The sequence below is a fragment of the Salvelinus fontinalis genome, chromosome 27 (genome assembly GCF_029448725.1).
Source record: "Salvelinus fontinalis isolate EN_2023a chromosome 27, ASM2944872v1, whole genome shotgun sequence".
Lineage (NCBI taxonomy): Eukaryota > Metazoa > Chordata > Actinopteri > Salmoniformes > Salmonidae > Salvelinus > Salvelinus fontinalis.
This window is the reverse complement of record NC_074691.1, coordinates 32,509,448-32,534,193: the sequence shown is the minus strand read 5'-3', so window position 1 is coordinate 32,534,193 and position 24,746 is coordinate 32,509,448. Positions and strand designations below refer to the sequence as shown.

Here is a 24,746-nt window from a genome sequence, read left to right as displayed (position 1 = left end):
TAGACGAATCCATGTCCTCAGTGATTCTGGGTCTGCTTTTCAACTCCTAGAGGAATCCATGTCTTCAGTGATCTTGGGTCTGCTTTTTAACTCTAAGATTTGCAGCATGCACAGTTGACCTTACACACTGTAAGGTGGATGAGTGTCTCCAGGGCAGTTATGTAACCCCTGCACACTGACTGAACTAAACCAGCACAAGGAGGCCTCAAGGTCTCAACATTACATCCAGGGATTTGGATAAATTAGTACAGAATGCACAACTGGCCAAAATGGGTATATATCTTATCAGTTGTTACAGATATGATAGAGACTCTGGAGGAGGAAGGTACAATGATTTTCTTATGAATGTAGTTCAAACAACTACATGTTGATCTGTACACTTTACATAAATCAGTAAACTGTACATAAATCAGTAAACTGTACATAAATCAGTAAACTGTACATAAATCAGTAAATTGTACATAAATCAGTAAACTGTACATAAATCAGTAAATTGTACATAAATCTGTAAACTTTATGTTGATCTGTAAACTTAATCCTCTATCTTTTCTTCCAGATGGCTTCTGGAGACGCGTCTGAAATCAGTGCCAGGAGATGTCTTCTCCGACCTGGTAAACATATCAAGGATGTGAGTGAATCACAATCAGCACGATCACATTCACCAGCTTCTCGTTAAAGTCCTAAAGCTTTGTATTTAAATTCCTGTGAATCACACAATCATCAGGATGATAGACTTGTTTCTCACTGTTATTCCCTACCTTCGCTCTCTCTCTCTCTCTCTCTCTCTCTCTCTCTCTCTCTCTCTCTCTCTCTCTCTCTCTCCTCTCTCTCCTCTCTCTCTCTCTCTCTCTCTCTCCTCTCTCTCCTCTCTCTCTCTCTCTCTCTCTCTCCTCTCTCTCCTCTCTCTCTCTCCTCTCTCTCCTCTCTTCTCTCTCTTCTCTCTCTCCCCTCTCTCTTCTCTCTCCCCTCTCTCTTCTCTCTCTCCCCTCTCTCTTCTCTTCTCTCTCTCCCCTCTCTCTTCTCTCTCCCCTCTCTCTTCTCTCTCTCCCCTCTCTCTTCTCTTCTCTCTCCCCTCTCTCTTCTCTCTCTCCCCTCTCTCTTCTCTCTCCCCTCTCTCTTCTCTCTCTCCCCCCTCTCTTCTCTTCTCTCTCCCCTCTCTCTTCTCTCTCTCCCCTCTCTCTTCTCTTCTCTTCTCTTCTCTCTCCCCTCTCTCTTCTCTCTCCCCTCTCTCTTCTCTCTCCCCTCTCTCTTCTCTTCTCTCTCCCATCTCTCTTCTCTTCTCTCTCCCCATCTCTCTCTTCTCTCTCCCCCCTCTCTTCTCTTCTCTTCTCTTCTCTCTCTTCTCTTCTCTTCTCTCTCCCCTCTCTCTTCTCTTCTCTTCTCTCTCTCCCCTCTCTCTTCTCTTCTCTCTCCCCATCTCTCTCTTCTCTCTCTCTCCTCTCTCTTCTCTCTCTTCTCTCTCCCCATCTCTCTTCTCTCTCCCCTCTCTCTTCTCTTCTCTTCTCTTCTCTTCTCTTCTCTTCTCTTCTCTCTCCCCTCTCTCTTCTCTTCTCTTCTCTCTCCCCTCTCTCTTCTCTTCTCTCTCCCCATCTCTCTTCTCTCTCTTCTCTTCTCTTCTCTCTCTCCCCATCTCTCTTCTCTCTCTTCTCTCTCTCCCCTCTCTCTTCTCTTCTCTTCTCTCTCCCCTCTCTCTTCTCTCTCTTCTCTTCTCTCTCCCCCATCTCTCTTCTCTCTCTTCTCTCTCTCCCCTCTCTCTTCTCTCTCTTCTCTCTCTCCCCCTCTCTCTTCTACTCTTCTCTTCTCTCTCCCCCTTCTTCTCTTCTCTCTTCTCTATTCTCTTCTCTTCCCTCTCCCCCTCTCTCTTCTTTCTTCTTCTCTTCTCTCTCCCTCATCTCTCTTCTCTTCTCCTCTCTTCTCTTCTCTCTCTTCTCTCTTCTCCTCTCTTCTCTCTTCTCTCTCTTCTCTCTTCTCCTCTCTTCTCTCTTCTCTCTCTTCTTCTCTTCTCTTCTCTCCCCCTCTCTCTCTTCTCTTCTTCTCTTTCTCTCACCCCCTCTCTCTTCTCTTTCTCTCCCCCCTCTGTCTTCTCTCTCTCCCCCCTCTCTCTTCTCTCTTCTCCCCTCCTCTTTCTCTCCCCCCTCTCTCTTCTCTCTTCTCCCCTCCTTTTTCTCTCCCCCTATCTCTTCTCTCCTCTTCTCTTTCTCTCCCCCTATCTCTTCCTTCTTCTCCTCTTATCTCCTCTTCTTCTCTTTCTCTCATTAGTTCTTTTCTCTCTTCCCCCCTCTCTCGCTTCTCTCCCCCACCTCTCTCTTCTCTCTTCCCCACATCTCTCTCTTCTCTCTCTCGCTCCTCTCTTCCCCTCTCTCTTCTCTCTCTCTTCCCCTCTTTCCTGTCTTCCCCCTCTCTCTTCTCTCTCTCTTCCCTACTCTCTCTATCTCTCTCTTTTCTCTTCCTTCTCTCTATCGCTCTCTCCTCTCTCTCTCTCTCTCTCTCTCTTCCCCCCTCTCATTCTCTTCTCTCCTCCCCCCTCTCTCTTGCCTCTTTCCTTTTTCATCATCAGTATGATCACATGTTTCTTGTTAAAGCCACAAAGCTCTATAAAGCTATATTTAAATTCCAGCGACTTACTAAACCACCTGTTGCATGTCTCTTATTCTCCAAAGAGCGGGAAAAACATCAGATCCAAGCCTCCCTCCCTCCCTCCCTCCCTCCCTCCCTGTCTGTCTGTCTGTCTGTCTGATCTGTTTTCTGTTTGGTATCACTGCTGTCTGCTAATCACAGTTAATGCCATCCTAGAATAGGAATGTGGGCATTCCCACCGCAAGGGTCTAGGCATCCCCAAGGTATTCCAGTAGATCTGTTTTATGGATTGGTGCTTTTTTAGGATTTTAGTTTTTGGTCAAAAAAGACTGTAAAATCAACAGAAATTCAGCTGAAAATAATTTTGGACATCTGTTCCCAAGTATGAAACAAAATAAAAATAATAGACCGTGTCTGAATTTAATCAAAGTATGTATTTGAAAATAACAATCATTTCAATCTCTTTTTTTGGGCTTAGTTGTGGTCAATTTGCAGTGTACACATTTTTATCATTACAGTATGTTCCCGGCCGCGACTGAATCTAGTTGCCTACCCCTGGTTTAGTTGATGTGGTAAAATATACACTAGGTACATAAAGGTGGAAAGGGCTATCACCAAGCTAAAAAGCTTAAACGCAAGATGGAAACGAGAAACCAAGTCATTTTTTTAAACACTTATTCTGAAAATAAACATTCTGCCAAGCCTTGATCTCAGCCTGTGAGGCCAATGGCAATGTCCAAGTCAGCTACGAGGAAAGAGAGAGAAAGCAAAGAGATTATTATTGTCTTCTGCCTCAGCCAGTACATAGCAGCCCGGTGCTTCTATATTGGCAAATAGGATACTGCAATTGAGACACTTTTTAACCTGTAATAAGTTTTTGAGATCAACCCCCTTAATTAGGGAGCAGTGAAATATCATTAATTAGCTACTATCTACTATAGTCTACTGAACTATAAATACTAAGCCTGCTTTCTCACAGTGAACAGACTCATGGGTAGTTAAGTAGATTGGACATGTGTGACCATTAGAATGGAGTCCACAGACAGTAGATTGGACATGTGTGACCATGAGAATGGAGTCCACAGACAGTAGATTGGACATGTGTGACCATGAGAATGGAGTCCACAGACAGTAGATTGGACATGTGTGACCATTAGAATGGAGTCCACAGACAGTAGATTGGACATGTGTGACCATGAGAATGGAGTCCACAGACAGTAGATTGGACATGTGTGACCATTAGAATGGAGTCCACATACAGTAGATTGGACATGTGTGACCATGAGAATGGAGTCCACAGACAGTAGATTGGACATGTGTGACCATTAGAATGGAGTCCACAGACAGTAGATTGGACATGTGTGACCATTAGAATGGAGTCCACAGACAGTAGATTGGACATGTGTGACCATTAGAATGGAGTCCACAGACGGTAGATTGGACATGTGTGACCATTAGAATGGAGTCCACAGACAGTAGGTTGGACATGTGTGGCCATTAGAATGGAGTCCACAGACAGTAGATTGGACATGTGTGACCATTAGAATGGAGTCCACAGACAGTAGATTGGACATGTGTGACCATTAGAATGGAGTCCACAGACAGTAGATTGGACATGTGTGACCATTAGAATGGAGTCCACAGACAGTAGATTGGACATGTGTGACCATGAGAATGGAGTCCACAGACAGTAGATTGGACATGTGTGACCATTAGAATGGAGTCCACAGACAGTAGATTGGACATGTGTGACCATTAGAATGGAGTTCACAGACAGTAGATTGGACATGTGTGACCATGAGAATGGAGTCCACAGACAGTAGATTGGACATGTGTGACCATGAGAATGGAGTCCACAGACAGTAGATTGGACATGTGTGACCATTAGAATGGAGTCCACAGACAGTAGATTGGCCGTATTGAAGTATTGTTGTTTTTTTCAGATATATATCAGTGGATCTGACGCTGAAGAGGCTGGAGAGGCATTCATTCTATAACCTGAAGAAAATCACCCACATGTGAGTGACTTACTAATATAATGTAGGCCATTTAGCAGACGCTTTGGTCCAAAGTGCCTAAAGTTGTGCGTGCATACATATTTACGTGTTGGTTGCCCCAGGAAATGAACACACATTCCTGGCGTTGCGAGCACCATGTTCTACCAACCTCAGTCATACAGGACCACCATTACTATCTGGTAAATTCTCTTGACTTCCATTACTAGCTATAACATAAAGCGTATTTCCCCTTGACAAAATAGCAGTTTGTAGGCATTTGACTATAGTTGTGTCAACTAAATTATTATTAAGTAACTTGTTCCACAGACTTGTTTTAGTTTATGCAACTTTTCAGTCAAAGTATTAACAGAACTTTACATTTTTAGTTGTCACAAACTTAAAAGGATGTGTTCGCTCTATTAGGCTCATGTTCATTCAACGAGAAAGTATTATTTATGGCATTTTACCTAAAAATAACTCTATGGAACTAATTATACACAGCACTTTTAACATACATTGTTTTTACCTTACAGCTTGACATACATGATTACATTGTGCATGTTAATTTATACAGTTATTATTATTATTTGTACTCACAATCTCTTGATTGATGTCGTTCTGATCTTGCTGCTATGCCACCATGTCTGTGTTAATTATCAATTCATCTGACAAAACTCACATCATTGCATTGATTTATTTATTTAAGCAATTTTAGGTTTTTCTGTATAATTGTCTAATGTTGGCAGGAAATATTACTCTGCTTTAATGTTACTCCTTCATAAATCAAATAGTTTTGACTACTATTAACAGATTTATTTTGAAGTGCAAAGTGTAGCAATACAGCCGAAATTAGTTATTGAGACAGACATGGTGGCATAGCAGGAAGATTAGAATGCTGTCAACCAAGAGGTTGTGAGTTCAAATCCCAGCTGGGACATGTTGAATAGTAATTACTGTATAAATGAACATGCACAATGTCAACGTGTGTCAAATATGTAGGTGGAACTCTTTGTATGTTAAAAGCAGTATGTGTTTCACAGATATTTTTCGGGGGTAAAATGCCCAAATAATAGTTTCTAGTTGAATGAACATATCAGACAAATTGAGCAAAAACAAGTTTGAGCCAACACATTGTTTTTATTCAGGTAACACTGACCGAAAAGTTGAGTAAGAAAAGGAGGTGGAACCAGTTACTTTAAACTTCCTGGCATTGACAATGTCACGGATCCCTCCGGAACTTGCGCACACCTGGTCCCCATTCCAACTGATTGTATTTGTATAAATGTGCCCTTTTCACCATTGGGCTGTCAGTTATTGTTACAATGTCCGTTGGTCGTGTGAGTACCTGCGCAGTGTGTTTTGGCTTTCGTGCCATTGTTGAGTGCCAGATGATTACGGGTCTCGTCCCGTGTGATAATCATTGTGCGCTAGTGTTGTTTATTCGAGGTACTCCTCGCTCTTTTGTTTGGGTTTCAACCCTGTGTTTTGTATAGTGTTTGTTTGGTCTTCGTCCCCGTGCCTTTACATGGAACGCTGTCATTTGGGAAAATAAAAAACCCTATTACGCATTCCTGCACCTGTCGCCCGATCCCTTTATACCAGCATGACAGACAACTTAGATGGAAAGCTACTGAGGATGGTAGCTGACTCTATAGCCACTCCTATATGTCATATCTTTAATCTGAGCCTAGAGGAAAGTCTTTGTCCTCAGGCCTGGAGGGAAGCCAAAGTCGTTCCGCTAACCAAGAGAGCCAAAGCAGCCTTTACTGTTTCTAACAGCAGACCTATAAGCTTGCTGCCAGCTCATAGACAACAGTTGGAAATAATTGTGTTTGAGAAAATACAATGCTAATTCTCTGTAAACAAATTAACAATTTGATATTAAGCCTTTGCCATATTGTGGATTCAGAGCTATATCTAATAGAACTCAAATGGTTTTCTTTTATGGAAACTTCTCTAATGTCAAACATGTAAAGTGTGGTGTACCGCAGGGCAGCTCTGTCTACTCTTTTCTATTTTTACAAATGACCTGCCTCTGGCATTAAACAAAGCATGTGTCCAAGTAGGCTGATGATTCAACCATATATACATCAGCAACCACAGCTAATGAAGTCACTGAAACCCTTAACAAATAGTTGCAGTCTGTTTTGGAATGGGTGGCCATTAATAAACGGGTCCTAAAAATATCTAAAACTAAGAGAATTGTATTTAGTACAAATCATTCCTTAAGTTCTAGACCTCAGCTGAATCTGGTAATGAATGGTGTGGCTGTTGAACAAGTTGAAGAGAATAAATTACGTGGTGTTACCTTAGATTGTAAACTGTAATGGTAAAAACAAATAGATTCAATGGATGTAAAGATGGGGAGAGGTCTGTCTTTAAAAAAATAGATTCTCTGCTTTTTTGACACCACATTCCAAAAAGCAAGTCCTGCAGGCTCTAGTTTGAGTCTTTTCTTGATTATTGTCCAGTCGTGTGGTCGAGTGTTGCAAGGAAAGGTGTAGTTAAGATACAGCTGTCCCAGAACAGAATAGCACGTCTTGCTCTACATCTGTAATCAGAGGGCTGATATACACTTACTGGTTTGATTGGTAGTGTAAGGAGGGCTGATATAAATACTATGCAGCCAGTCTCTCTTGGCTATGAGTTGAGGAGAGACTGGCTGCATCACTCATTTTTTATAAGAAACATGAATGTGTTGAAAATCGCAAAAAGTTTGCATACTCAACTTACAAACTCTGACAGACACATTTACCCCCACCAGACATGTCACCAGGGGTCTTTTCACAGTCCCCAAATCCAGAACAAATTCAAGAAAGCGTACAGTATTCTATAGACCCATTATTGCATGGAACTGTTCCATCTCATATTGCTCAAATGAACAGAAAACCTGGTTTCAACACCTCTCCCCTATTCGACCTAGATAGTTTGTGTATGTATTGGAATTGATGTTGGCTAAGTGTCCCTTTTTTGTAAAAAAAACCCGAACATTTTCAATTGATGTAGGTCTGGACTTGAGCTGTTCTTGTCTATTAATGTTCTGTATTGTGTCATGTTTTGTTTGGACCCCAGGAAGATTAGCTGCTGCTTTTGCTGCAGCTAATAAGGATCGTAATAAAATACCAATACTTAACCATATTTAGGTGAAACAACTAGATTTTTTGTTTACAGTGCATCATCAACAGACATTCTAACTGTTACCCAACAGCGTTTCCATAACCAGTTTGTGGTTGACAACAACATTTCATAAGGTCTGAAGATTGTCACTTTGCCATCCCATGTTACTCTAGAGAAGCATATTAGCTAAGTGGCTTTGATGTAATGACGTCAGAGAGAATAATTGAGAGATACTGTATAAACAGTATCTGTCTCCCATCCATCATTGCTAGGTCTGGGTCTAATCAGACAGAGATAATAACATGTTAGGGGAGAGGGCAAGCTAAAAGTCAATATTTTGGTTTTCCTGTCCATACCTTAGCTGCTGTATTTGCATCTCATAAAGACCCAGAGGAAAGCGGGATAGAGCTTATTGGCTCCTAGGCATGCAAATGAGACTGGCTTGCAAATTAATACACAGTCCTGGTCATCTCTAGCTCCCCATCTTTATCTTATAGGTTATCTCTATAGTCTCATCTTTTAGATGAGATGTGATTGTTTGTCCCCTCTGTGATAGGCTCTCTTTGTGGCCAATCCCTGTCCTGGATTTAGTATTCCACAAATCTCCAGCTCTGAGACACCTCGTGCTCTTGAGAAGATTGAGCCCCTAGTCAGTTATTTGAATTGGATCTCCAGGGTCTGTTCAGAGCTGGTTGGTCCAGTGGTTGTGCCACACCACATAATAATGGGATCTCTCTCCGTTTCCTCCAGGGGTCAGAAACAAATTAATGTTGGGCTTCCTGTCAGCTGCTTGTGGCCAGTGGAGGGTGGCAACTGTTAGGGGCCGGGGGACCAAGGGTAAGGGGACAGGGGAGAGGTAGGGTGGAGAGCAAGGGGCTGGGGGGGACCAAGGGGCTGGGGAGAGGTAGGGTAGAGGGCAAGGGGCAGGGGGGGACCAAGGGGCTGGGGGGGGACCAAGGGGCTGGGGGGGACCAAGGGGCTGGGGAGAGGTAGAGTTGAGGGCAAGGGGCTGGGGAGAGGTAGGGTTGAGGGGGAAGGGATGGGGTGGAGAGAGTAGTGTGGAGGATGGGATGGGGTGGAAGGAAATGGTTCATTGAACAAAGGCATGCACACCTTGGGGCTGAAATCAGGGGGGAGCAGGTTGAGTGTGGTGAGTGGGTGGTGGTTCACTGCACATTACACACACACTGGGTCAGACATAGGGCTCCCAGTGGTCAGAACACGTTGGCCAGGGTGCTGTGTGGTTATCCAGGTGTGTGAAGGAGGGCCAGGATCGCACATTAGTCTGCAGTGTTCCTCCACACCGCATGGGTTAGACAAGCAAAGAGGAGAGCCCCTCTCCTGGCCCTCTCTGGCGCACAAGGGTTAACACAGTAAGGAAACATTAATTGAACCTTGACTTCTAGAGTTAGATGTATGTGGAGATTTGGAAGATTTTACTCCTGGTCTTTCCCACAGACAGACATGTACCTTGCCCTGTTTTGTCAGCACTCAGCAGGTTTAAGCCACACAGGGGTGTAATCGGTATCCCTGCGTTAGGGTGTGTGCATGCGCGTGAACCTAAAGCACGGTCCTGACCTTTAGACAACATGAAGGGAAGTTGTGATGGACTGTTGGGAATTAATCAAACCCTTGTATCAACTAAATGTATGTCATATACAGTATGTTCTGTGATGCAAAGGTATGCTAAATTACTGAGCAACGCAAAGAATGTATTAGCACTTAAAGGGATACTTCAGGATTTCATCTACTTTCCCAGAGTCAGATGAACTTGTAGAAACCATTTTTATGTTTCTGTGTCCAGTATGAAGGAAATTAGAGGTAGTTTTGAGAGCCAATGCTAGCTAGCATTTGTGCAATGGCTAGACGTCTATGGGTATCTTGCTAGTGTTAGCACAACTACCTCTAACTTATTTCTTACTGGACACAGAGACATAAAAATGGTATCCTAAAAAATGGTATCCACAAGTTCATCTGACTCTTTGCCAAAATCCCAAAGTATCCCTGTATTCCTAAAATACACAGAAATACATCTCAAATTGGAAAACATTATGTTTACCTTGTCGTTCACTTACAAGTGTGTGTGTGTGTAGCTGCCCCTTTCCTGCAGTCAAATGATCTAGTGGCCTCATGGGTGGAATGTTACAAGCATTTCGCTACACACACAATAACATCTGCTAAATATGTGTATGTGCCCAATAATATTTGATTCATTAATAGTTTTCATAATTAATAAACATTTATTTGTTTTACGCTGAAAACCTGGTAACAAATGTTTTTTATATTTTTTAGTCTTCTGTGATGTATATAAAGTGTAATATTGGGACGCAAACTGAAAATGTAATACATTTCAACTCTATATCTGACATGGTACAGGTGTCTTCTTTTTTTAAAGCCCATAACCACGTGTGTGATGTGTATACTTCTGTTTCACAGTAGATTAGTTTAAGACTACCAGGAAACACTGTGTGACCGTGATTTAGCCAACTGCAGTAAAAGGTTAAGCATTTTGTCTTTTCCATTTCAGAGAGATCCGGAATGCGAGGAGTCTGTCATACATAGATCCAGAAGCATTTAAAAACCTTCCAAACCTGAAATACCTGTGAGCACTTTTAGACATCATATACAATGTATTAAAAGCATCATTCTGACAGCATTGAAAACGCCATTGTGAGTCCTCCTAACCACTGACAATGCTACTTTAACACAAGATGCAAGAGATGAGATTTGTCTTGAAATATTTGGCTTGGACAAAGGACCCATAATTGATCAATTATATATATTTAAGTCTTTTTTCTTCGGTTCCTTCTAGGGGTATTTTCAATACTGGCCTCACCATCTTCCCTGATCTCACCAACATTCACTCAGATGACATGAACTTCATACTGTAAGAAAACTAGTAGGCAGAACTTTTGTTATTTGTCACTCAGGTCTTACAAATCTATTACAATCCACCGACCATAGTATTCTATATATAAAATCCCATACTCAAACCTCCTTTCTTCAGTAGTAGGGAGGGTTTTCCAACCCAATATGCCTTGGTTAGTCTAGTGTCAATGGTTACTATAGTGCCAGGAGATGTACTTAGCTATTTCCCACTCGGACGAGGTTTTCTATATTTGAGACGCCACCTCATTTCCTCTTGTTTCTCCTCACAGTGAGATCACTGATCATCCTTACATCTCTGAGATCCCAGCCAACTCATTCCACGGTATTACCAACCAAGTGCTGACAGTGTAAGTACACAGCCTTAGCTCTAGTGTTTCACTGGTGTTGTCACTATAAGGGATAGGCCATTACATTACCCTCACTTACAGTCTCAGAGTGTGCTGTGGCCAGCCCAGAGAGGGTTTCCCTAACGTCTACCGGCGAGAAACTACCATTACATTAGATGCCAAAGCTGGGGGCACATTGGTCACATTGGAAAAGAGATACAGGAGACCAGAAGCTCATTCAGCTAAGTAGTTAGGTTTTGAAGGGGAGAAAATAATATTGAAAATGTTGCATACAAAGGCAAATCCCTCAGCACAAAAGTATGCATGTTGTTCACCACCTACTGCAGCATTGACATGACTGATTTTAATATGACCTGTACAACCAGAAACAGATTGAAAGTCAGTGGGTTGGTGCCTAATAACTCATAATTACCCAGTGATTACTTCAGTAAAAATGTCACCTTTATGAACGTTTTCTAATGTTGTTATTCTCTTACAGGATGCTGTATGGTAACGGCTTCACAGACATCCAACATCATGCTTTCAACGGGACCAAACTGGATGCTGTGTAAGTCATTTAGCTTATATCATTAACACAGTAGAATAGAATGGAATAGACTATGGAATGGAATAGAATGTAGAATATAGAATAGCTCCAGTCAGTATTAGATAGAACGTTGCAGCCCTGCCTGCCTGTGGGGGAAAACAACCTGTTGTTTCCTAGGTTACCCCATTGGCTCACAGTAAATACTTGACCATGCAGTTTTATTGATGTCTGCTTGTTTTAGCCAGTTACAAATCTAATTTAATAGACGTACAACATGTCTAAAGATGACTTTTCAACATTGCCTGCTCCAGAGTGTTCTCACTACTTAGAAAAACATAATATTGTAGGGTTTCCCTCATGCCCCTTTTCATGACGGTGCTAGCAGCCAGGTGAATGAATGAGGGCTAGCTAGTTACCGACCAGAACAATAAGCTAGCCAAGACCAACAATGCAAACAAATGGACTATACAGCTAGAAGTAGTGAGTGGAGTTACAAACGGATGATTTTCCACACATAAATAGCTAATGTGTAGCCTACTTGGACATCCGGCTCCCCACATTTCCCACTCCCCCACATCGAATATCCTGAAGCCACAGGGCTCTTCTCGCAGGCTCTATTTCCCTACACGGGAGCATTGGGGACCTTTCCTGTAGGTCTGGATTTTTGACCTGGTTACAAATACCTTAAACAACACAGCAGCTTTTTGTCTTGTTATCACTGTGTAACAAAATTATGTTACTTAATATTTTGAAATGAGTAAACCATTTTTGATGTCTGGCATGTATATTTCCTTACTCATAATTACACTTACCCTACACAAGCAGTAGGATCACTGCTACATCTGAACTAGTTCTCTCAGATCACTGCTACACCTGAACTAGTTCTCTCAGATCACGGCTACACCTGAACTAGTTCTCTCAGATCACGGGTACATCTGAACTAGTTCTCTCAGATCATGGGTACACCTGAACTAGTTCTCTCAGATCACTGCTACACCTGAACTAGTTCTCTCAGATCACGGCTACACCTGAACTAGTTCTCTCAGATCACTGCTACACCTGAACTAGTTCTCTCAGACGTGCTTAGAGAGAGATTACCCCCAGCCTTAATTAGGAAGCTCTAGTTCTCATGGGATAAATAGGATATTTTAGGAGGGTGATTTCAGGAAGTCCGCATCAAAGCATCAAATGACCTCTATTTCCCTAGCCTGGGTACCAGTCTCTTTAGAACAGGGGTGTGAAAGACATTCCACGGAGGGCCTAGTGTCTGCAGGTTTTAGTTTTTCCGTTTCAATTATTAATTAGTGACCTTAATTCATCAACCAAGTACAAGGGAGGAGACACCCGCAGACACTCAGCCTTCTGTGGAATAAGTTTGACACCTGTGCTTTAGATAATCCACTCCATGTACTCCAGTTCCAAAGATACTGTCCTTTCTGCTATCTTCAAATATTAACAGTCTATCATTAATGAGCTCGAGGAGAACAGTGGATATGATCCTGATTTGATCACCCTCACAGCCATCCTCCAGGCACAACGATTATGCAAATATTGGAACTCTATCACTTTTTCTCTCTCCACAGAACAGTTGGTATCCAGCTGCTAAGCAACCATTTTTTGTTAGTCCAGAGGAAACCTGTCTGACAAAAGTCCCTAATTTAAGGTTAAATTCCCAAACTAAATACATACTGCAATTCCAACCACAGAATGTCTTAGTTTTAAGCCTGAAAATACAACAACTTGCCTAGCTAAGGATTGTAATGTTAGCTAAAGAGACTGATACTCAGACTACTATTTACCAAGGGAGAAAAACACTATATAGGGTCTCGTTTTTAAATGTAGATTTCGTCCACTGACCTGGATTTTTATTGAATTAAGTTTTAATAATACACTATTTTATATGTAGAGCACTTCTCATTAAATGCAGAAATCACAAAGCTCTGAAATGGGGATAAAACCAAGCACTGCTTTCTGTGTCACAATTTCAACTCCCCTTTTCCTTTTGGTCACCTCTCTGTCCCCTTTCAGGTCAGGATATTAAACATTAATATGTCTTTTAAACCAATGGGCATTCACTTTAGTCAGTCTTACCACACTGCTGTTTGTGTTGGCAGGAGCGCGCTCAGAGAGAGAACTGATCCTGGAGTGTGAGTGTGAGTGTGAGTGTGAGTGTGAGTGAGTGTGTGTGTGTGTGTGTGCGCGCGCGTTTGTGTGCGTGCGCGTTTGTGTGCCGCTGTGTGTATAGATGTCTGTGTGTGAGTTTATCCCTGGGTCTGTAATACCAAGATAAACACTCCCCCCACACGTGTATTATCATGTAGGGATTCTACAATATGTTTCTGAAGTACCTTCACCGATGGCTAATTAAAAACACTCAGGATAAGATCTGATCCATCCGAAGTCAGTGTTGCTTCAGAAAGCCATGAAAATATGACTTGTTTTTGAGCTATCAGGATGATTACAGTGATTGAAGTGTGTCGGTTACATTCTTGCGCGTGCGTGTCTGCTTGCGCGTGTGTGCCCGCGTGTGTGCCCGCGTGTGTGCCCTCGTGTGTGCCCGTGTGTGCCCGTGTGTGCCCGCGTGTGTGTGTGTGTGTGTGTGTGTGTGTGTGTGTGTGTGTGTATTCTCTCTCCAGGTACCTCCATAGAAACAGGCGTCTGACCAGGATGGATGAAAGGATGTTTTCAGGCACTGTCAGTGGCCCAATGCTTCTGTGAGTATTAATTAGTCCTTTATTTAACCGAGGAAATCCCATAATTTTTTATTTAACCAGGGTAGTACCTTTCCTTTATTTAACCTGTCTAGGATCAGCGTGGCGCTAGCGGCACACCCCCCCCCCCCCACTGAAAAACCAGTGCCGCGAAATTCAAAAAAAATATTTTTTTAAAATATTTAACTTTCACACATTAAAGTCCAATACAGCTAATGAAAGACACAGATCTTATGAATCCAGTCAACATTTCCGATTTTTAAAATGTTTTACAGGGAAGACACAATATGTAAAGATGTACATCTATTACCTAAAAACACATTAGCATATTCCACCATCTTTTATTTGTCCACCAACACCAGTAGCCATCACCAATTCGGCTAAACTAAGATATTTATAGCCCCTAACCAACAAAAAAACTCATTAGATGACAGTCTGATAACATATTTATGGTATGGGATAGGTTTTGTTAGAAAAAAGTGCATATTTCAGGTATATGGCATAGTTTACAATTGCACCCACCATCACAAATGGACTAGAATAATTACAATGAGCAACGTGTTTACCTAACTACTAATCATCAAACATTTCGTAAAAATACACAGCATACACGAATCGAAAGACACAGATCCTGTGAATACAGACAATATTTCAGATTTTCTAAGTGTCTTACAGCGAAAACACAATAAATCGTTATATTAGCTTAGCACATAGCAATTAGCAGCCCAGCATTGATTCTAGCCAAAGTGAGCGATAAAAGTCAACATCGCCAAAAGATATTAATTTTTTCACTAACCTTCTCAGAATTCTTCCGATGACACTCCTGTAACATCACATTACAACATGCATATACAGTTTGATCGAAAATGTTTATATTTAGCCACCAAAATCATGGTTAGACAATGTGAAATGTAACTCAGCTGGTCAGAATTTGTCCTTGCGCCACTTAGACAGTGATCTACTCTTATACATAAATACTCATAAACGTGACTAAAAAATATAGGGTGGACAGGGATTGATAGACAATTTAATTCTTAATACAATTGCGTTATTACATTTTTTAATTTATCCTTACTTTTCAATACAGTTTGCGCCAAGCGAAGCTACGTCAAAAAACATGGCGTCCTAAGCCACTAAAATGTTTCGACAGAAACACGATTTATCATAATAAAAATGTCCTACCTTGAGCTGTTCTTCCATCAGTATCTTGGGCAAAGGATCCTTTCTTGGGAGAAATCGTCTTTTGGTGGAAAGCTGTCCTCTTGCCATGTGGAAATGTCAACTACGTTCGGGATGAACTGAAAAGCGTTCCCAACTTTTCACATCGTTGCAAAAATAAATGTCCCAAAATCGCACTAAACGGATATAAATTGCTATAAAACGCTTTAAATTAACTACTTTGTGATGTTTGTAACTCCTATAACGAGTGAAAAGATGACCGGAGAAATATAACAGGCTAAACTAATGCTTGGAACAGGAGAGGGTCGGTGTCTTCCACGCGCGTTACGCAGCAAGAAAAGACTTGCTAGCTAAAGGTTTTTTTCATTTGTAGTGCCTGTGAACGAGCAATCGAGCCCGTTGGAATCGTCATCACGTAAAGGCATCCAGGGGAAGACGTAAGAAGTGTCCGTATAGTCATAGCAACGACAGTGCCCGTTTAAATGACTTCAGAAAAGTGGCCAACGTTTCTCAAATCTGACTCCATGTCAGGGAAATTGCTGTAGAATGGGCTCTGTTCCACTTAGAGACAAAATTTCAACTCCTATAGAAACTATAGACTGTTTTCTATCCAATAATAATAATAATATGCATATTGTACGATCAAGGATTTTGTGGGAAGCCGTTTAAAAAATTAGCCACATTAGCATAAATAGTCTAAACAGCGCCCCCATCCCCAACAGGTTAACCAGGGTAGTACCTTTCCTTTATTTAACCAGGGTAGTACCGTTCCTTTATTTAACCAGGGTAGTACCTTTCCTTTATTTAACCAGGGTAGTACCTTTCCTTTATTTAACCAGGGTAGTACCTTTCCTTTATTTAACCAGGGTAGTACCTTTCCTTTATTTAACCAGGGTAGTACCTTTCCTTTATTTAAGTGGGTCTATGGTTTCTGGGATAATGGTGTTGATGTGGGCCATGACCAGCCTTTGAAAGCATTTAATGGCTACAGACGTGAGTGCTACGGGTCGGTAGTCATTTAGGCCGGTTACCCTAGGGATTTTGGGACAGGGACTATGGTGGTCTGCTTAACTTTTTGACGCTACGGATCCCGTTACCGGGATCATTTACCTAAACAACCACTGAATTGCAGAACGCCAAATTCAAAAATATTACAAAAAATATTTATAATCGTGGAATCACAAGTGAAATATACCAAAACACAGTTTAGCTTGTTGTTAATCCACCTATTGTGTCAGATTTTGAAAATATGTTTTACAGCGAAAGCAATCCAAGCGTTTGTGAGTGTATCAATCAATGCTAGAACAGTTAGCCTTAAATTAGCTTGGTCACGAAAGTCAGAAAAGCAATAAAATGAATCGCTTACCTTTGATAATCTTCGGATGTTTGTACTCACGAGACTCCCAGTTACACAATAAATGTTCTTTTTGTTCGATAAATATTAGTTTTATAACAACAAAAAAAGCCAGAAAAATACAGCCTCGTTCCGTTCCTGAAAGGCAGACGAAAATTCCCAAAAGTATCCGTAATGTTCGTAGAAACATGTCAAACATTTTTTATAATCAATCCTCAGGTTGTTTTTAACATAGATAATCGATAATATTTCAACCGGACGGTAACCTATTCAATAAAAGAGAGAAAGAAAATGTCGAGCTACCACTCTCGCGCGCAGGAACTATTCAAAGGACACCTGACTCGTTTTGAAAAATCTCGCTCATTTTTCAAACTAAAAGCCTGAAACTATGTCTAAAGCCTGGTCACAGCCCGAGGAAGCCATTGGAAAATGAATCTGGTTGATACCCCTTTAAATGGAAGAGGGGCAGGGAATGGAACAGGGATTTTTTTTTTAAATGCACTTCCGTGTTGGATTTCCTCAGGTTTTCGCCTGCAGAATCAGTTCTGTTATACTCACAGACAATATTTTGAAACTTTGGAGTGTTTTCTATCCTAATCTGTAAATGATATGCATATTCTACGATCTGGGCCTGAGAAATAGTCTGTTTACCTTGGGAACGTTATTTAAAAATATATATAATAATCTGGCCCCTAGCGTCAAGAAGTTAAAACATGTTGGTATTACAGACTCGGACAGGGAAAGGTTGAAAATGTCAGTGAAGACATTTTCCAGTTGGTCAGCACATGCTCGCAGTGCACGTCCTGTTAATCTATCTGGCCCTACGGCCTTGTGAATGTTGACCTGTATAAATATCTTACTCACATTGGGTGCGAAGAGCGTGCTCACACAGTCATCCGGAACAGCTGGTGCTCTCATGCATGTTTCAGTGTTATTTGCCTCGAAGCGAGCATAGAATAAGTTTAGTTCATCTGGTAGGCTCGTGTCACTGGGCAGCTCTCGGCTGTGCTTCCCTTTGTAGTCTATAATGGTTTGCAAGCCCTGCCACATCCAACGAGCATCAGAGCCGATGTAATACGATTCGATCTTAGTCCTGTATTGAAACTTTGACTGTTTAATGGTTCGTCGGCAGGCATAGCGGGATTTCTTATTTGCTTCCGGGTTCAAGTCCTGCTCCTTGAAAGCAGCAGCTCTAGCCTTTAGCTCAGTATGGATGTTTCCTGTAATCTATGGCTTCTGGTTGGGGTATGTATGTACGGTCACTGTGGGGACGACGTCATCGACGCACTTATTGATGAAGCCAATGACCGATGTGGTGTACTCCTCAATGCCGTAGGAAAAATCCCGGAACATATTCCAGTCTGTGCTAGCAAAACAGTCCTGTAGCTTAGCATCTGCTTCAGTTGACCACTTCTTTTTTGACCGAGTCACTGGTGCTTCCTGCTTTAATCTTTCCCTGCAAGCAGGAATCAGGAGGATAGAATTATTGTCAGATTTGCCACATGGAGGGAGAGCTTTGTATGCATCTCTGTGTGTGGTGTAAAGGTGGTCCAGAGTTTTTTTTCCCTCTGGTTGTACATTTAACATGCTGATAGAAATTCGGTAAGACCAATTTAAGTTTCCCTGCATTAAAGTCCCCGGCCACTAGGAGCGCCGCCTCTGGATGATCATTTTCCTGTTTACTTATGGCCATATACAGCGCATTGAGTGCGGTCTTAGTGCCAGCATCAGTCTGTGGTGGTATGTAGACAGCGACGAAAAATACAGATTAAAACTCTCTAGGTAGATAGTATGGTCTACAGCTTATCATGAGATACTCTACCTCAGCCGAGCAAAACCTTGAGACTTCCTTAGATATTGTGGACCAGCTGTTGTTTACATATATTCATAGTCCGCCACCCATTGTCTTACCAGACGCCGCTGTTCTATCCTGCCGATACCGCGTATAACCAGCCAGCTGTATGTTGATAATGTCGTCGTTCTGCCACAACTCCGTGAAGCATAAGATATTACTGTTTTTAATGTCTCGTTGGTAGTTTAATGCCCTTTTCGTGTAAGAGCTGTTAGAAAAGACTGCCTGAAATTTCAGCGTGTTTTGGTGGGATGGAGTTTTGGCCTGCCTGGTGATGGTACATTTGTTAATAGACCAATAACAAAGTGAGTCCCAAACCTCTCTGCCAATAACAGTTAATTTTCAGTGTATCCCTCGCCACTCAGACCACTCCTATGGAACACCGTTTGGGTCTTTGCAGGTCAAAAAATATACACTTCAAATAACACTATTTGGTGCGTCAAATAAGCTTCAGGACCTGAATATGACTGCACATCATAATTGAACACTTTCATTAATTTACGTAGGTATTACACATTGATTACAGTATCACTTGTATTTCGTATGTCACAACAATGTTCTTCCCCCATGTCACGCCCTGACCTTAGAGAGCCTTTTTATTTCTCTATTTGGTTAGGTCAGGGTGTGATTTGGGTGGGCATTCTAGTTTGTCTATTTCTTTGTTGGCAGGGTATGGTTCCCAATCAGAGGCAGCTGTCTATCGTTGTCTCTGATTGGGGATAATACTTAGGCAGCCCTTTTTCCCATCTTCAGTTGTGGGATATTGTTTGTGTGTAGTTGCTTTCTGCACTGCATATAGCTTTACGTTCATTTTGCATTTTGTTGTTTTTTGGTGTCATTTAAAATAAAAGTATAATGTACGCCTACCACGCTGCACCTTGGTCTCCTTCTAACAACGGACGTAACACCCCAAAACATAACAAAACGACAATCTGTTTCAGTCGCTATAGTTAGCTGGCTAACTATCTAGCTAGGTGTCATATCCCTAATTAATAAATAAGACAGTTTTCGTATTTGCTCAGACCCGGTCCGGTCAAGGCACACTAGCCATGCTTATAACGTTAACTTGGGGCAACAGGGTTAGGTAGCTGGCTAGCTTGTTTAGTTCTTTATCTAGGAAGCACTGTTCAACTGACGACCAAGGTCAGCCTGCAGGCGCCTGGCCCGCGATAAGAAGTCGCTAGAGCGCGATGAGCCAAGTAAAGCCCCCCAGGCCAAACCCTCCCCAAACCCGGACGACATTGGGCCAATTGTGTGCCGCCCTATGGGACTCCGGATCATGGCCGGTTGTGATACAGCCCGGGATCGAACCTAGGTCTTTAGTGATGACTCAAGCACTGTGATGCAGTGCCTTAGACCGCTGGCGCCACTCGGGAGGCCCCGTGATTGCAGTTTCTGGAATTCTGGACGCAGTATTTGCAGCATACTGCAGTCAGATTGCAGTACACTGTAGTATGACTGTAGTTAGAGTGCAGTTTAACAGCACTATGCTGCAAATACTGGGTCCAAAATACCTATTTTCTTTACTGCAGAAATGTTGCAGTGTAACTGCAGTTACAGTGCAGGATAACAGCAGATCAAATGCAGTACACTGCAGTTATTCTGCAATTACTGCACCCAAAATACCACAGTCGACTGCAGTTACTGCACTTTTACTGCGCTATCAAAACTGCAATAGCTACACCAGAAGTTGCTAAAAACATCTGTATCAAAGGTGTTTGTGAGTGACTTTATCATACAGCAAACCAAAGTCAATGTAGTAGGGGGAAAGCCTAACTCCAGTTTCCAAACTGTCATCACTGTTGACAAAATGCTTGATTGTTATTCTGTATTCTTCCTAGCTAGGATAAAACAAGTGCAACTGCGTGGGAAGTTGGGATGTGGCTGGCTGGCAGGCAGCAGCAGCAGGATCGCCATCCTTTTTCTGCCTCTGAGATGGTTGCATGTCGGGGAGAATGGTGGACTACATAGCCCTCTCAGGACTAAGGCCTTGTTTCAAGTACTTCAGATATCCCTTCCCTTCCTTCCTTCCTTCCTTCCATGACATAATCACTGACCTGGATTGGTGAAAGTAATAAGTATACCCATCCAATCACAATCTCTATGTTTACTTAAGAAAGGAAGTATGGGTGAATATTTCTATTCTATAAATATTGGAGCAGGGCCCATGTCCTAGTCCTGGCTGAGTGGTGAGGTCAACCACATGAGGTCATGGCTTAAACATCTCTGATTGACAATCGGCCAGTCTTCGACCCACACTGTTATTCTCCAGTGCTGCTCTGTCTGTCTGTCTGTCTGTGTGTGTGTGTGTGTGTGTGTGTGTGTGTGTGTGTGTGTGTGATTTTATTTAATGCATTGTTTGGCTTATCTTTTATTTTAATCTTATTAAGTCATTTAACTAGTATGCTAGAAGAGGAAACATCTTGTTCATGTTTTGTCCCTCACCCACGTTACAGCCTTATTCTAAAATCGATTAAATGAATACAAAAATACCATCACTCAATACCCCATAATTACAAAGCGAAAACAGGTTTTTCAACATTATTACAAATAAACATGAATACCTTTTGCTATGAGACTCGAAATTGAGCTCAGGTGCATCCTGTTTCCATGGATCATCCTTGAGATGTTTCTACAACTTGATTGGAGTCCACCTGTGGTAAATTCAATTGATTGGAAATTATTTGGAAAGGCACACATTTGTCTAAATAAGGTCCCACAGTTGACAGTGCATGTCAGAGCAAAAAACAAGCAATGAGGTTGAAGGAATTGTCCATAGAGCACCGAGACAGGATTGTGTCGAGGCACAGATCTGGTGAAGGATACCAAAACATGTCTGCATTGAATGTCCCCAAGAACACAGTGGCCTCCATAATTTTTAAATGGAAAAAGATTGGAACCACCAAGACTCTTCCTAGAGCTGGCTGCCTGGCCAACCTGAGCAGTCGGGGGAGAAGGGCTTTGATCAGAGAGGTGACCAAGAACCCGATGGTCACTCTGACAGAGCTCCAGAGTTCCTCTGTGGAGATGGGAGAACCTTCCAGAAGGACAACCATCCCTGCAGCACTCCACCAATCAGGCCTTTGTGGTAGAGTGGCCAGATGGAAGCCACTCCTCATTAAAAGGCACATGACAGCCGGCTTAGAGTTTGCCAAAAGGCACTTAAAGGACTCTCAGATCATGAGAAACAAGATTCTCTGGTCTGATGGAACCAAGATTGAACTCTTTGGCCTGAATACCAAGCGTCACGTCTGGAGGAAACCTTGCACCATCCTTGCACCAAGTATCATGCTGTGGGGATGTTTTTCAGCAGCAGGGACTTGGAGACTAGTCAAGCTCATGGTAAATATGAATGGAGCAAAGTACAGAGAGCTTCTTGATGAAAACCTGCTCAAGAGAGCTCAGGACCTCAGACTGGGGTGAAGGTCCACCTTCCAACAGGACAACAACCCTAAGCACACAGCCAAAACAACACAGGAGTGGCTTAGGGACAAGTCTCTGAATGTCCTTGAGTTGCCCAGCCAAACCCCAGACTTGAACCCGATCGAACATCTCTGGAGAGACCTGAAAATAGCTGTGCAGCGACGCTCCCCATCCAAACTGACAGAGCTTGAGAGGATCTGCAGAGAATGTGAGAAACTCCCCAAATACATGTGTGCCAAGCTTGTAGCTTCATATCCAAGAAGACTCAAGGCTGTAAACGCTGCCGAAGGTGCTTCAACAAAGTACTGAGTACGTAAATGTGATCTTTCAGTTTCATTATTGGGTATTGTGATGTCATTATGGGGTATTGTGATGTCATTATGGGGTATTGTGACGTCATTATGGGTTATTGTGATGTCATTATGGGGTATTGTGTGTAGATTGATGAGGGGGAAAAAACAGTTTAATCCATTTTAGAATAAGGCTGTAACGTAACAAAATATGGAAAAAGTCAAGAGGTCTGAATACTTTCTGAATGCACTGTATGTAGTGGTAATCACACAGGATGCTTTAGGAGAAGTGGATGTAACGTAGTTGTGAATATCCCAGTGAGATTCTGTCTTTGTCATGACGACGGTGGACAATGAAAAACAGCATGTTTAATTAGTTAAAGACGATGGAAGAGTGGTGGACACTCTATTGCGGGAACCAGATGTAGGTTTGGTATTTTGCATTCCATTTCAGAAATGTCACTAGTTTAACAACTGGCGAATAAATAAGCATTTGTCAAAAATATTTATCCCAGATTTGGAGGATAGGCAAAACATGTAGCCATGCATATGAAAACAACTAGCCGGTGAGGAGGTGTTGCTGTCATCAACAGGGCAAACAGAAACTAGCACTAGGCGTAATCTGTGTGTGTGTGTGTGTGTGTGTCTGTGTGTCTGTCACTAGGCGTAATCTGCTTTAGTGATGTTTATGAACCATCTTGGCCTATGATTCCGAATACCATTCACGCACGCACACACACACACACACATTGACACACACAAACTGACAGACACAAACTGACTCACGCACACACACACACCGACACATACACCGACACACACACACACACACACACTGGCACACACGCACCCACACTGACACACACATGTGACACACACACGTGACACACACACACTCTCCCATGTTAGAGGGAACCAAATATGTGTGAGCCCAGCAATATAAACTCTATGGCCCGGTGTGACATCCAGCTGTCGTCTCCATTTCCTGGCAGTGGTGTGTTTTTTATTGTTAATGAACTCTGTATGAACTCTACTTGTCCTCTGTGTATGAACTATTGTGAACTGTTATGACCTCTTATTAACTCTCTATGAACCCTGCATGTCAGGAGTAGAGGTTGACCGATTAATCGGAATGGCCAATTTAATTAGGGCCGATTTTCAAGTTTTCATAACAATTGGTAATCGTCGTTTTTGGACATATGGCTGATTACATTGCACTCCACAAGGAGACTGCGTGGCAGGCTGACTACCTGTTACGCGAGTGCAGCAAGGAGCCAAGGTAAGTTGCGAGCTAGTATTAAACTTATCTTATAAAAAACAATCAATCTTAACATAATCACTAGTTAACTACACATGGTTGATGATATTACTTGTTTATCTAGCGTGTCCTGCGTTGCATATATTTGATGCGGTGCCTGTTAATGTATCATCGGTGCCTGTTAATGTATCATCGAATCACAGCCTACTTCGCCAAACGGGTGATGATTTAACAAGCGCATTCGCGAAAAAAGCACTGTCGTTGCACCAATGTGTACCTACCCATGAACATCAATGCCTTTCTTAAAATCAATACACAAGTATATCTTTTTAAACCTGCATATTTAGTTAATATTGCCTGCTAACATGAATTTCTTTTAACTAGGGAAATTGTGTCACTTCTCTTGCGTTCTGTGCAAGCAGAGTCAGGGTATATGCAGCAGTTTGGGCCGCCTGGCCCATTGCAAACTGTGTGAAAACCATTTCTTCCTAACAAAGACCGTAATTCATTTGCCAGAATTGTACATAATTATGACATAACATTGAAGGTTGTTGTAACGGTTGTTCTCCTCCTCGTCTGAGGAGGAGCATGGATTGGACCAAAACGCAGCTGGTGATGAATACATGTTGATTTATTAAACAAGACGAACACGAAGCACACTTGAATAACTACAAAACAACGTAGACAGACCTGAACATGAGAACTTATAGAACACAAAGAAAGCACGAACAGGAACCGACTAAAACAAACGAAACAGTCCCGTGTGGTAACAACACTGACACGGAAGACAATCACCCACAAACAAACGGTGTGAACAGCCTACCTTTATATGGTTCTCAATCGGAGGAAACGTCAAACACCTGTCCCTGATTGAGAACCATATAAGGCTAATTACCAATGAACCTAAACATAGAAACACATAACATAGACTGCCCACCCAGCTCACGTCCTGACCATACTAAGCAAAGACAAAATAAAGGAAATAAGGTCAGGAACGTGACAGTTGTACAATGTAACAGCAATATTTAGACTTAAGGATGTTAGATAAAATTAGATAGATAAAAAATAAAATAGTTAACGGTTCCGTATTTTACTGAAAGAATAAACGTTATGTTTTCAAAATTATAGTTTCTGGATTTGACCATATTAATGACCAAAGGCTCGTATTTCTGTGTGTTTATTATAATTAAGTCTATGATTTGAAAGAGCAGTCTGACTGAGCAGTG

The 24,746-nt window shown here is 42.0% G+C and overlaps 1 protein-coding gene across 1 annotated transcript in view; it reads left to right on the top strand.

Moving 5' to 3' along the window:
* The window catches only part of LOC129825472 (thyrotropin receptor-like), a 49,486-nt gene that overhangs the window by 10,390 nt on the left and 14,350 nt on the right, over positions 1–24,746 (top strand). Inside the window, exons 2-8 of the mRNA XM_055885593.1 lie at positions 557–628; positions 4,521–4,595; positions 10,219–10,293; positions 10,504–10,578; positions 10,850–10,927; positions 11,406–11,474; positions 14,090–14,167. Coding sequence (XP_055741568.1) covers positions 557–628; positions 4,521–4,595; positions 10,219–10,293; positions 10,504–10,578; positions 10,850–10,927; positions 11,406–11,474; positions 14,090–14,167 — 522 coding nt within the window. The remainder of the gene's footprint in view (positions 1–556; positions 629–4,520; positions 4,596–10,218; positions 10,294–10,503; positions 10,579–10,849; positions 10,928–11,405; positions 11,475–14,089; positions 14,168–24,746) is intronic.